Source organism: Cygnus atratus, chromosome 2 (genome assembly GCF_013377495.2).
Source record: "Cygnus atratus isolate AKBS03 ecotype Queensland, Australia chromosome 2, CAtr_DNAZoo_HiC_assembly, whole genome shotgun sequence".
Lineage (NCBI taxonomy): Eukaryota > Metazoa > Chordata > Aves > Anseriformes > Anatidae > Cygnus > Cygnus atratus.
In genome coordinates this window covers 1020334-1033230 of record NC_066363.1, presented here as the reverse complement: position 1 = coordinate 1033230, position 12897 = coordinate 1020334, and the positions used below count along the sequence as shown (strand labels likewise).

General features: G+C 67.5%; 2 protein-coding genes across 2 annotated transcripts; both read left to right on the top strand.

Moving 5' to 3' along the window:
- Positions 1-508: 508 nt before the first annotated feature.
- Positions 509-4497, top strand: LOC118251875 (unconventional myosin-Ig). The gene is made up of 10 exons (XM_035554527.1): positions 509-603; positions 1086-1294; positions 1373-1466; positions 1596-1761; positions 1855-1908; positions 3012-3107; positions 3181-3297; positions 3424-3630; positions 3719-3864; positions 4401-4497. Exons 1-10 carry the CDS (start codon positions 509-511, stop codon positions 4495-4497), a joined length of 1281 nt encoding a protein of 426 aa, XP_035410420.1.
- Positions 4498-9938: 5441 nt separating this feature from the next.
- On the top strand, positions 9939-12897 carry LOC118251755 (GTPase IMAP family member 1-like). Its single transcript, XM_050709293.1, has 3 exons — positions 9939-9972; positions 11047-11144; positions 11871-12897. The coding sequence occupies exons 1-3, from the start codon at positions 9939-9941 to the stop codon at positions 12699-12701; spliced, it is 963 nt and encodes a 320-aa protein (XP_050565250.1). The 3' UTR covers positions 12702-12897.

Here is a 12897-nt window from a genome sequence, read left to right as displayed (position 1 = left end):
CGGGCGTAGTGCGCGCAGCGGGTGCAGTGGATGCAGCGGGTGCGGCGGCGGCGCCGCCAGCGCGGCGCTGCCTCCGGAGGGAAGTGACGCTGCGTGACCACGGCGGTGGTCCCGATGGATAAGGGGTGGGGGGCGTCACAGCCCCACGGGGCCTGCCCCGTGCCCCCAACCCAATAACTGCAGGACAGCCCAGGGCTTGGACCCTGGGTGCGCCGAGCGCCCACCCTTCTCCGTGAGGGTGGGTGCTGCAGGGCGACGGTGCCCGAGCGCCCCAGGGCGTGGCACCGAGCGCAAATCCCCACCCCGTGGTCGCAGCCGTCCCCATCCCACCGCGCCCCACTGCCACCCGTGGGAGGTGGTGACGGGGCTGGGCCACCCCCCGTCCCGCGCGCAGTGTGGCGCCTGCGCCGCTGCCTCGGCGGGCGGCGGCGGTGCAGGAAGCCGGCGCGGCCCGGGTTTGGGGGGGGGGGGGGAAGTCGGTCGGCGCCCCGCGCTCGGTGGGCGCAGCATGGCGGAGCAGGAGGGCCCCGAGTTCGGCAAGGCCGACTTCGTCCTGCTGGACGAGGTCACCATGGAGCACTTCATGGAGAACCTGCGCCTGCGGTACGGGGGGGGCGCGGGGGGCGAGGGGCGAGGCCGGCCTCCCGGCCTCGACGGAGGATGCGGGCGATGCTCCGCGATGCCGTCCCCGGTAGGGCGGTGACGGGGACGCCGCCAGCCCCAGGGGACCTCGAATCCCTTGCGATGGGGGGGGAAGCGGTCCCGGGGCGCAAATCCTGGCTCTGCCCCGGGCGGTGCCGGCGGAGGGAAACCGAGGCACGTCCGCGGCGCTGGGCTGGGGATGTGGGTGTGGGCCCGGGGGATGTGCAGGCATGACTGTGCACCGCTGAGCTCTTGCACACCCACGCGTCCGTCCGTCCCGGTGCGCGTCCCAACCGCGGTGCCCCGCGCTTCCTGCCCGCGCCCCGCAGGAAGAGCCGCTCCCCCCCGCGCCCCACGGCGCTGCTCGGCCCCACGGCGGCCGTGGCCGGGCCCGGCGCGGCGCCGCGACGATGCGCGGTGTCACCCGGCCCCACCGCCCGCAGGTTCTCGAAGGGCCGCATCTACACCTACATCGGGGAGGTGGTGGTGGCGGTGAACCCGTACCGGGCGATGGGGCTCTACAGCCCCGCCGTGGTGGAGCAGTACCGGGGCCGCGAGCTCTACGAGCGCCCGCCGCACCTCTTCGCGCTGGCCGACGCCGCCTACAAGGCCATGAAGCGCCGCGCCAAGGACACCTGCATCGTCATCTCGGGTAGGGGCGGGCAGGGGGCACCCCGGGGGGCCGGGCACCCGTGGGTGCGTGCCTTTGCCCACCTCCTGCCTCTGCCAGGTGAGAGCGGGGCGGGGAAGACGGAGGCCAGCAAGTACATCATGCAGTACATCGCCGCCATCACCAACCCCACCCAGCGCGCCGAGGTGGAGAGGTGGGTCTGGCCCCACTGTGCCGGTGCCCCAGGGTCAGAGCAGGGTGGTCCTGGGGGGCTCCATGCCCATAGGGGTGGTGTGGGGGGACTGGGGGGCGCCAGGCCGTGCCTTCACGCCGCGCCGCGCAGGGTGAAGAACGTGCTGCTGAAGTCCAACTGCGTCCTGGAGGCCTTCGGCAACGCCAAGACCAACCGCAACGACAACTCGAGCCGCTTCGGCAAGTACATGGACATCAACTTCGACTTCAAGGGCGACCCCACAGGCGGCCACATCCACAACTACCTCCTGGAGAAGGTGCGGGGGCCGCGGGGCACAGGGTGTGGGCACGGGGGGCATGGTGCTGGCCCACGGCACCGCCCGGCACCCACCCACTGCTGCCTCTTCCAGTCCCGAATCCTCCAGCAGCAGCCGGGAGAGAGGAACTTCCACTCCTTCTACCAGGTGAGGGGTGGGATGGGGTGGGATTGACGGGATGGGATGGGATCGATGGGATCCATGGGATGGGATCCATGGGATGGGATGGGATCGATGGGACAGGATGGGATGGATGGGATGGGACGGGACGGGATGGGATGCATGGGATGGGATGGATGAGATGGGATGGATGGGATGGGACGGGATGGGATGGGATCCATGGGATGGATGGGATGGGATGGGATCCATGGGATTGGACAGGATGGTTGGGATAAGATGGATGGGACATACTGGAAGGAATGGGATGAGCCAGGTGGGTTGAGAGGGGATGGAATGGAATGGATGGAATCCGTGGGATGGGACATAATGGATGGGATATGAAGGATGAGATGGGATGGATGGAACAAGGTGGAAGAGGTGGGATGGGACAGGATGGGGGGGATGGGGATGGGATGGATGCGATGGGACAGGTGGGATCAGAGGGGATGGGTAGGAATGGGATGAAGGGAATCTATGGGATGGAACATGATGGATGAGAAGGGATGGATGGGTCAGATTGGATGGGGATGGGATGGGAAAGGATGGGTGGGATGGGATAGAATGCGATGAGATGGGGATAGAATGGATGGGTTCTATGGGATGGGACAGGATTGGTGGGTCAGGATGAGAGGGGTGGAGATGGAAGAGATAGGATCCATGGGAAGGGGCAGGGTTGGGTTGGGATGGGATAGGATGGGGTGGGACAGATGGATTGGGACAGTTGGGATAGATAGGATGAGATGGATGGGGTGGGACAGATGGGATGGGATGGGGATGGGATGGATGTAATCTATGGGATGGGATGAGGATGGATGGGATGAGGTGGGGTCGGATGGGTGGGACCTATGGGATGAATGGGATGGGACAGGTGGGATGGGATGGGATGGGATGGATGGGATGGGATGGGATGGGATGGATAGGATCTATGGGATGGATGGGATGGGGATGGATGGGATGGGGAAGTACAGGGCAGGATGCAACAGGGTGGGGGCAAGACTGGGACAGTTCAGGGGACACCAGGCTGGGTGGGATGGGGACAGGGGTCCTGGTGTCCCCCAGGGCAGGGTACTGACACCCCCCCTGCCCCACAGCTGCTGCTGGGAGCCCCCGATGCGCTGCTGGCCTCGCTGCACCTCTGCCGGGACCCTAGCGCCTACCGCTACACCCAGGAGGGTGCCCAGGGCAGCGTGAGTGGGCTGGGGGTGGTCGGGGGGTGGGTGGGAGTCCCGGGGGTCTAGTCCCTCACCCGCATCCCCCCAGGCTGGCAGTGACGATGCGGACGGCTTCCGAGCGGTGGAGGAGGCGATGGCCATCATTGGCTTCTCCCCAGAGGAGGTGGGCGCCGTGCACCGCATCCTGGCGGCCATCCTGCACCTGGTGAGTGCACCAGTATGGTCCCGCACGCACCAGTACGGTCCCGTGCACACCAGCACAGCCCCACACAACCCGGCACAGCCCGACCAGCATGGCCCCACGCAACCCAGTACAGACCAGTGTCCGCAGGGCAACGTGCGCTTCGTGGCGGAGGGCGAGGAGGCGGCGGTGGAGGCGGCGGAGCAGCTGGCGGCGCTGGCCCAGCTGACGGCCACGGCCCCCGAGCAGCTCCGCAAGGCGCTGCTGGCCCGCACGGTGGCCACGGGCAGCGGGGAGCTGATCGAGAAGGGCCACAGCCCCACCGAGGCCGCCTACGGCAGGGACGCCTGCGCCAAGGTGAGGAGGGGAAGGCCGGGGTGCCCCCCCCTAAAACCCACCGCCAGGGTCCCCGGGGTGCTCACGGACTCCCCAACCCCGTCCCCAGGCCGTCTACGAGCGGCTCTTCAGCTGGATCGTGGGGCGCATCAACGCCAGCATCGCGGCGCGGGGCTACGACGCGCGCCTGCACGGCAAGGGCACCGTCATCGGCGTCCTCGACATCTACGGCTTCGAGATCTTTGACACCAACAGGTGACACGGCCCCCGGGGGGACAGGGACCTGCCGTGGAGGGGATAGGGATAGGGGGGAGGCGTGATGGGGCTGGGGGGAGCACATGGAGGGGATGTGGGGTAGAGGGACACCTGGAGGGGACAGGAACTGGGAGGGACACGTGGAAGGGACTGGGAAGGACGAGGAGGGGACAGGGGACACCTTGGAAGGACATGCGGAAGGGGCCAGGGATGGGAAGGACCGGGAGGGGACAGGGGACACCTGGGAGGGACACAGGGAAGGGACTGGGGATGGGAAGGAGACATGGAAGGGATGGGACCCAGGACAGGCACGTGGAGGGGAGAGGGCTCAGAGGGACACAGAGCAGTGGGGGGATGCCCAGGGGACATGTGGAAGGGACAGGGCTTGAGAGGGACACCCGGAGGGGATGGCACCCGGGAGGGACACCTGGAGGGATGGGACCAGGGGGGCCAGCAGTAGGGCCACGCTCACGGTGCTGGGGGCCGTGGCGTGGGGCCGGGCGGCGGTGGCTGACCCGACCCCCGCCGGGGTTCAGCTTCGAGCAGTTCTGCATCAACTACTGCAACGAGAAGCTGCAGCAGCTCTTCATCGAGCTCATCCTGCGGCAGGAGCAGGCCGAGTACCAGCGCTGAGGGCATCGCCTGGCAGAACGTGAGCGGCACGGGGGGGGGGGGGATCACCTGGCGGGGTGAGATTTGGGGTGCCGGGAGGCGATTTGGGGGACACGCTGCCCACCCCCCCACCCCCCCCCCCCCCCAGATCGAGTACTTCAGCAACGAGCCCATCGTGGAGCTGGTGGAGCAGCCGCACCGCGGCATCCTGGCGCTGCTGGATGAGGCCTGCTTGGCCGTGGGGACTGTCACCGACGCCCTCTTCCTGGCCTCCATGGACACCCGCCTGGGGCGCCACCCCCACTACAGCAGCCGCAAGGTGCGCCGGGGGGCAGCATGGGGGGCCGGGGGGAGCGGGGGGCACGTGGGCCGGGGCTGACACCCCCCTGCTCCCCAGCTCTGCCCCACCGACAAGACCATGGAGTTCAACCGCGACTTCCGCATCAAGCACTACGCCGGAGATGTCACGTATGGGGGGCTGGAGGGGGCCATGGGGGGCTGTGGGGCACCACGAAGATCCATGGGGGGGTCTTGGGGCCATGGATGACTTTCAGAGGGCATGGGGGACCATTTGGGATCACGGCGGGGCTGTGGGGGCTCTTGGGTGGTCCACGGTTGACCGTGGGGCCTTGGAGAACCACAGCGGGCCATGGGGTGCTCTGTGGGGTTTTGGTGTCGTTTGGAGCCTTGGGAGTGTGGGTGGCCACTGGGGACTATGGGCATCCATGGGGGGCCATGGGGCTGTGGGGAACCATGGAGAACCACGGAGGACCATGGGTGGCTTTGGGGTCACGGAGGACTTTGAGAGGGCATGGGGGACCCTTTGGGATCATGGAGGACCATGGGACAGTAGGGTTTACACCTCCCAAGGACACGTCACCTCTGCGGGGCCAGCCAAGGGCATGGCGCTGCTGTGTCCCCAGCAGCCCCTGCCCCAAAGCTTGTCCCTGGCCCCCCAGCACGGTGTCCCCCTCCCGCAGGTACTCGGTGGAGGGTTTCCTGGACAAGAACAAGGACACGCTCTTCCAGGACTTCAAACGGCTGCTCTACAACAGGTTGGGGACAGCTAGGGGCTGGGGACACCGTGAGAGGGCTGGTGGCACAGCCGGGGGACACTGCCACGGGGTAGGGGGTGGCAGAGCCGTGGGGCTGGGCGCTGGGGAGGTGGGAGAGGAGCCCGGTGTCACCAGCCCCGCGCCGCCGACGTCCCCAGCGCCAACCCTGTGCTGCGTGCCATGTGGCCCGACGGCGAGCAGAGCATCACCGAGGTCACCAAGCGCCCGCTGACCGCCGCCACGCTCTTCAAGAACTCCATCGTGGCCCTGGTGGAAAACCTCGCCTCCAAGGTACCAGCCCCGGGGCAGCTGGCCACGTCCCCACGCCAGCCCCGTATGTCCCCAAGCCAGCTGGGCACGTCCCTACGTGTCCCCAAGCCAGCCTGGTATGTCCCCATATCGGGTAGATGTGTCCCCAAGCCAGCTGCGCACGTCCCTGAGCCCATCAGGTATGTCCCTATGCAGCCACAATGTCCCTGTGCAAGCCCTGCACGTCCCCAGGCCAGCCTGGTGTGTTCCCATATCAGCTAAAAGTGTCCCCAGGCCACTGGGACGCGCTCCTAAGCCAGCCAGGCATGTCCCCAAGCCAGATGGGCACAGCCGTGCGTGTCCCCGAGGCAGTCAGGCACGTCCCTGTGCAGCCAAGGTGTCCCTGTGCAGCCAGACACGTCCCCAGGGCGGTCAGGTACGTCCCCGAGCTGGCCAGGCACGTCCCTGAGCCACGTGGGATTGTCCCCGAGCCACCGAGCTCTCCTGTCCTCATGCCAGCCCCCAGGATACGTACTGGCTTGGGGACACACGGGCTCGGGGACACGTCTGGAGCGTGCCAGGCCGTGCGGGGACAGGGGACGGGGCCACCACCCGTTCCCCCGTTACCAGCCCCGCCGCGGTGCCCGCAGGAGCCCTACTACGTGCGCTGCATCAAGCCCAACGACCAGAAGTCGCCGGTGCTGTTCGACGAGGAGCGCTGCCGCCACCAGGTCGCCTACCTGGGGCTGCTGGAGAACGTGCGGGTGCGCCGCGCCGGCTTCGCCTACCGCCAGCCCTACGACCGCTTCCTGCTGCGGTACGGCCCCGGCGCCCCAAGGGGGGGTCCTCGGCAGCCCCCGCGCCCCATCCCGCTGACCCCCCCACCGCTGCTCCCCAGGTACAAGATGACGTGCGAGTACACGTGGCCCAACCACCTGATGGCCACCGACCGCGAGGCCGCGCAAGCCCTCCTGGAGCAGCACGGCTTCCAGGACGACGTGGCCTACGGCCACACCAAGGTCTTCATCCGCACGCCCCGCACCCTCTTCTGCCTCGAGCAGGAGCGGGCGCAGCTCATCCCCATCATCGTCCTGCTGCTGCAGAAGGTGGGGGTGGCACGGGGCGTGACACGGGGCATGGCGTGGGCTTGTGACATGTGGCATGGAGTATGGCGTGGGGTGTGACATGGGCTATAACATGGGGGTGGCGTGGTGGTGGCATGGGGTGGGACACGGTGGTTGTATGGGGCATGGCATGGGGTGTGACATGGGCCATGACACGGCGGTGGCATGGTGGTGGCATGGGGCATGGCATGGGGGTGATATGGGGATGACAATGGGGGATGGCATGGGCTTGTGACATGTGGCATGGAGTATGGCGTGGGGTGCGACATGGGGATGGCATAGGGCACGACATGGGGCATGGCATGGGGGTGACAGGGAGCCTGGCATGGGGGGTGACATGGAGCAGGACTCGGGGTTGGTGCAGGGCACAGTGTGGGGTGTTTTTTTGGGTCAGCAGGCTGCGGGGCAGGGGATGGGGCCAGCTCCGGGCACCCCCAAACACTGCTGGGGGGCTCAGGGAACTCATCCAGCCCCGCAGCGCATTTTGGGGTAGGGGCAGCACTTTGGGGACCGTCCCCGCTGAGCCTGGCGGTGCGGGGCTTGGTGCCTGGCACCACACTCTTGAGGAACAGGGCAGCGCCCCCACCTCACATCCATGGGGACAACGATGGGGAGGGTCCCCACCGCTGCCACACACCCTGGAGGCGGTGGCACCACCGTGGAGATCCCCGAATCCCCCCGAGGGCGGCACGTTGGCGGGGACAAAGTGACGGCAGCTGTCTTGCAGGCGTGGCGCGGCGCCCTGGCCCGCAGGCGGTGCCGCTACCTGCGCGCCGCCTACACCATCATGGGCTACTACAAGCGGCACAAGGTGAAGGCGTACCTGCTGGAGCTGGTGCGGCGCTTCCAGGGCGTCCGCGCCATGCCCGACTTCGGCAAGAGCCTGGCCTGGCCCGTGCCGCCGGCCGTGCTGGAGCGCTTCCAGGAGAACAGCCAGCAGCTCTTCCGCAGGTGCCAGCAGCGCGGGGGCTGAACGGGGGCCTCGGCGGGGGCCGCGGCGGCGGTGCCTGAGCGCCTCGTGTGCCCCAAACCCCGCAGGTGGCGAGCGCGGCAAATCGTCAAGAACATCCCCCCCTCCGACATGGCGCAGATCCGGGCCAAGGTGGCCGCCATGGAGGTGCTGCAGGGGCTGCGGAAGGACTGGGGGTGCCAGCGGGGCTGGGCGCGGGACTACCTGTCCTCGGTAAGGGCACGGCGCGGCCGGCGGGACCCCGAAACCCCACCCCACCCCGCTGCCTTCCCCCGGCCACCCCACACCGCGTTCCCCGCAGGCCAGCGAGAACCCCGGGCTGGCGCTGCCCTTCGCCCGCCGCGTGCAGGCTCTGCGGGACAAGGTGCACTTCGGCTCCGTCCTCTTCTCCGGACACGTCCGCAAGGTGAGGGGCTCGGTGGGACCGGCATGTCGCCGTCGGTGCCCCCCCCGCCACCCCCTCACTCGTCTCCCTGCCCCGCAGATCAACCGCTTCAACAAGAGCCGCGACCGCGCCATCCTCATCACCGACCAGCACCTCTACAAGCTGGAGCCCCGGCAGCAGTACCGGGTGATGCGGGCGCTGCCCCTCAGCACCGTGAGTGTCCCCAGCACCGGCTGGCACCGGGGTGCCCATGGCCGTCCTGGCTGCCCCTGTCCCACATGAAGACCCCTCCGCTGTCCCCGTATCCCACCCACGTCGGCACGGCGCAGCTCCCTGGGATGGGGGCGTCACGCTGTCCCCACCATGGTGCCGTGACACCACCGTGGTGCCGTGACACCCTCGTGGTGCCGTGACACCCCCACGGTGCCGCGACACTCCTGCATGTCCGTGACGCTCCTGCATGCTTGTGACACCCGCAGGTGACGGGGCTGAGCGTGACGAGCTGCCAGGCGCAGCTGGTGGTCTTCCACACGCAGAGCCACGACGACCTGGCCGTCTGCCTGCACAAGACGCAGCCGCCGGGGGACAACCGGGTGGGCGAGCTGGTGGGCGTCCTGCTGGAGCACTGCCGAGCGTGAGTGGGGCCGGGTCTGCCTGGGGGGCACCCGACGGGGCGCTGAAGACCCCCCGAAGTGCCCCCGTGCTGAAGCCGTGCCCTTGCAGGACCAAGCGGGAGCTGCAGGTCCGCGTCTCCGACTGCATCCAGCTGAGCCTGCGCGGGCGCAAGAGGCTGCTGACCGTGGAGACGCGGCCGGGCCTGGCCGCCCCCGATTTCCGCAAGAGCCGCGACGGCTTCGTGCTCTACTGGCCCGAGAGATGAGGGGGTGGCCGCCCTGCGCGTGTCCCCCCCCCCCCCCCCCACTGCCACCGGTGCCGCGGTGGTCCCCGCACGGGGCCGGGGGGACAGCAGCGTCCTCATCCCTGCCCCATGCCCCGTCCTGCTGGCACGTGCCCAGGAGCCTGCCTGGGGACGCCCCCGGCCCCGCATCCCCCCCACCCCGCGTCCTCCCCTCCCCTGGGCGATGCCAAAGCCTCTGAGTGCACTGGGAATAAAGAGAGCTGGATGGGGAGCGCGGGCGTGAGTGTGTCTGGGACCCCCTCCCAGCCCTCTGTTCATGGTGCAGCCCCACACCGGGGGGCACTGGAGCCCCTGGGGACCCCTGTGCCAGCTCCCTGTTTCCCAGGGCCCCTGTGTCCCACGTCCCGATGTCCCTGACACCTGGGGTCCTTGTGCCCCTGTGTCCTGCTGTCGCTTTGTCCTGGGTCCTGATATCCATGTGTCCTGAGTACTGGTGTCCCCGTGTGCTGGGTCACTGGGTCCCAATGTCCCCAGGTCCTGGTGTCCCAACGTCTGTGTGTCCCAAGTCCTGGTGTCCTGGTGTCCCTGTGCCCTGGATATCTGGGTCGCACTGTCCCAGATCTCTGTGTCCTGATGTCCCCGGGTCCCCGTGTCCCTGACACCCCGTGTTGATGTCCCAGCAGTGCCATTCCCTTCGCTGACAGGTTGTCACAGCTCTGACAGAGGAGCTCTGCAGCTGCTGCTGCTGCTCCTGCCCTGGGGAACCTCAGCAAGGCAGGAACTGGGGTGGGCAGAGACTGGGACCAGGGCTAGGACAGCCATGTCCCCCCCGCCTCTGGAGCTGGCAGGGACAGGTGACTCGTGGGGGCTCACGCACAGACATTTGGGGTCCCCTGAGCATCGGCCATGTCCCCACTGACTAGCAGGGTCCCCCCGGGTGACGTCCCCATCCGCTGCAGAGCCCCGCGTGCTGCCGTCCATCCCTGGGTATCCCTGGGGTGGCACGGGCACCTCTGTGCCCCCGCGCCGGGCTGCTTCCAGGTGTGACACCGCCAGGTGCCTCCAGTGGCTGCAGTGCCTGCGATGCGTGCAGTGCTTGCGATGCGCGCGGTGCCTGCGCTGCTGCTGCTGCACCCAAGCAATGGTCCTGGGCATCGCGCGCGTTGCGTGCCGGGTGTTTTCCGGGGTTGGCAGGCAGTTGGGTCGCTGTACAACCGCTTCTCGCACTACCGGTAGACGGGGCCGGGCTGGATTTCTTTTTCCTGTTAACTGCGCTGTGTTGCTTAACAAGGCAGCAAGCGGCCGATTTTCGCTGTAACCGTGCTGCAGGCCCGGCGTGAAAACAACAGCACCGAGCTTGCGGCTGCTGAGTTGGTTTTGCTTCGTCTCCAGCTCGATGCCAGTGGTGTGCCCGGGGCATTGCAGGGACGGCTGCGGACCTGGGGATGCGCAGGGCCAGAGCCAGGCAGCGCCTCCCAGGAAATGTCTTCGTCCCCTGCATCGAGCCGTGGGGCAGCCCTGGGTGCTGCCAGGAGGGCACGGAGCCAGCGGCCGGGCAGCACCCCAAGGACGAAGAGACTCTGAGCCTGGCTGCCCCTGCCTGAGAGCAGAGGCTGTTCCCCTCTGAGCAGGCTGGGACACAAAAACAGCACCAGCCAGGCTCTGTTCCCGGTCATCCCCAGCCGCTCGGTGCCTTTCTGCCGGCACAAATCCTGCCCAGCCTTTCCCTGCAAAGCAAAGTGACCGTGGTGCCAGCAGCCCCCAGCCTCTGCTTCCAGCACGGCACGAGGTGTGGTGGCCCGGCGTCCCAGCACGGGGGTCCAGAGGGTGGCTGCTTCTTTTGGGACCCTTCATTGAGCCCTGCTGAGCATCCCCGCAGGAGGAGCCAGCGCTGCCTGCGCCCTGCATGCCATCCCTCTGACACGAAGGCCGTGCTCCGGGCTGCTTCCGTCACCGCTGTCACTTCCTGGTGGCCGTGAGCATCCCGCGGGGACAAGGTGAACGCCAGCGCAGGACCTGCAGGAAGGTACGGGTGGGAGGCCAGGGGCTGCAAGGCTCCGTGCCGGCAGGGAGGGCTTCGAGGGGAGGCTGGGGACCTGGTACAGGGCAGCGGGGCAGGGAAGTGGCTCTTCCCCCTGTCCCCTCCTCTCTCCTTCCCTTCTCCCCACTCCTCGCTCCCCATGCTCGGCGTGGGCACAGCACAGACCTCCCCAGCCCCAGGTGCCGGCATGGCCCCAGCCCCAGCCCCAGCCCAGGGGAGGCCCTCAGGATGGTGCTCAGCCCCACGCGGGGCCCCAGCTGCACGAGTGTCACCGCCCCGAGGGTCCCTGCCACCACCCGAGGGTCCCTGCCACCACCCGAGGGTCCCTGCCACCACGCTGACTTCCCCGCCCATGATCCTGCGCAGACTGAGGCTGCCTCGCCGCTCTGTTTCCCCGCAGCACCTCGCGGTTCTGGCTTTCATTTTCATTTTCTGTTCCTTGCTGCTGTCCGTGCACTGCTGTGGCTGCACACGCTGCAGCGCGATCCAGGGGACCCCGTCTGTCCCAGTGCCACCGCAGCCTGACCCAGCTGCAGCCTCCCGAGCCCTTCCTGCAGCGGGGGCACACAGAGCCCCGCAGCCTCCAGTCGCCAGCAGCGAGGCTTCGAAACCATCCTCGCTTTTAGTGAAAATCCCTTCTGCTGTCGGTAACGCTCCCAGCCTCTGGGTGCCTGCTGACAGAGCCCTGGGCGTCTGCTTTTGTCTCTGCAGCGTGGCTGTGGCCATCCGGCGTGTCTACATGCTGCCCGGGGTCGGCGGGGGCTTGGAGATGAGGCTGATCCTGGCTGGGAAGGCTGGTGGGGGGAAAAAGCGCCACGGGGAAACACCCTCATCGGGGAACGTGTCTTTGAGTCCAAGCTGTCCACCAAGCCAGTGACCGTGAGCTGTGCAAAAGCACAAGGGCACTGGGACGGCGAGGACTTCACGGTGGTTGACACGGCCGACATTTTCAACCCAAGAGGTGTCAGCAGTGAGGTGCATCAAGAAATTATCCGCTGCATCAGGCTGTCCTCCCCGGGCCCCCATGCGCTGCTGCTGGTGACCCAGCTGGGCCGATTCACCCAGGAGGACGAGGAGGCCGCAGAGAGACTGCAGGACATCTTTGGAGCTGATGCTTTGGGGCACACGATCGTCATATTCACCCGCGCAGAAGAGCTGGCGGGGGGATCTCTGCACGACTACGTGTCCTGTACTGACAACAAAGCTCTCCGCAAGCTGATCCAGAGGTGCGGGAACAGGTACTGCGGCTTCAACAACCGGGCAGCTGGAGCCGAACGGGACCAGCAGGTCGCGGAGCTGATGGGGATGGTCCGCTGCATGGTGCGGGTGAATGGGGGCGGTTGCTACAGCAATGAGATGTACCTGGAGCCCAATTTAACAGAAGAGAAGGTGGAGTATCACATGGGGAGGATAAAGAGGGAGCGGTCCGGCTGCAGGACAGTTTTCGCAGTTTTTGGGCTGATTGCCTTCACCGTGGCTGTGATTTCCCTGGGTTTCTATATCATACGGGTGCGAGGAATGCCAGCACCACAGAACCACTGATCGCCTGGGGCTGGAGGCACCTCTGCACACCGCGTGTTCCATCCCTGCCCAGGCAGGGTCCCCAGCGCTGGCTGCCCAGGACCGTGTCCATTGGGTGTTGGACATCCCCAGGGATGGAGACCCCAGCGCCGCTCTGGGCAGCCTGTGCCAGTGCTCAGACACCCGCACAGCAATAAAAGACTTTCCTAATCTCTCA

Bases quoted from the DNA above. Each gene is read 5' to 3' on its own strand.
- LOC118251875 (XM_035554527.1), top strand. From the start codon at position 509: ATGGCGGAGCAGGAGGGCCCCGAGTTCGGCAAGGCCGACTTCGTCCTG. The intron at 1,762-1,854 runs GTGCGGGGGCCG...TGCCTCTTCCAG, and splicing joins ACAACTACCTCCTGGAGAAG to TCCCGAATCCTCCAGCAGCA. The intron at 3,298-3,423 runs GTGAGTGCACCA...CAGTGTCCGCAG, and splicing joins TGGCGGCCATCCTGCACCTG to GGCAACGTGCGCTTCGTGGC.
- LOC118251755 (XM_050709293.1), top strand. From the start codon at position 9,939: ATGTCCCCCCCGCCTCTGGAGCTGGCAGGGACAG. The intron at 9,973-11,046 runs GTGACTCGTGGG...TCTGACACGAAG, and splicing joins TCTGGAGCTGGCAGGGACAG to GCCGTGCTCCGGGCTGCTTC. The intron at 11,145-11,870 runs GTACGGGTGGGA...TTGTCTCTGCAG, and splicing joins AGCGCAGGACCTGCAGGAAG to CGTGGCTGTGGCCATCCGGC.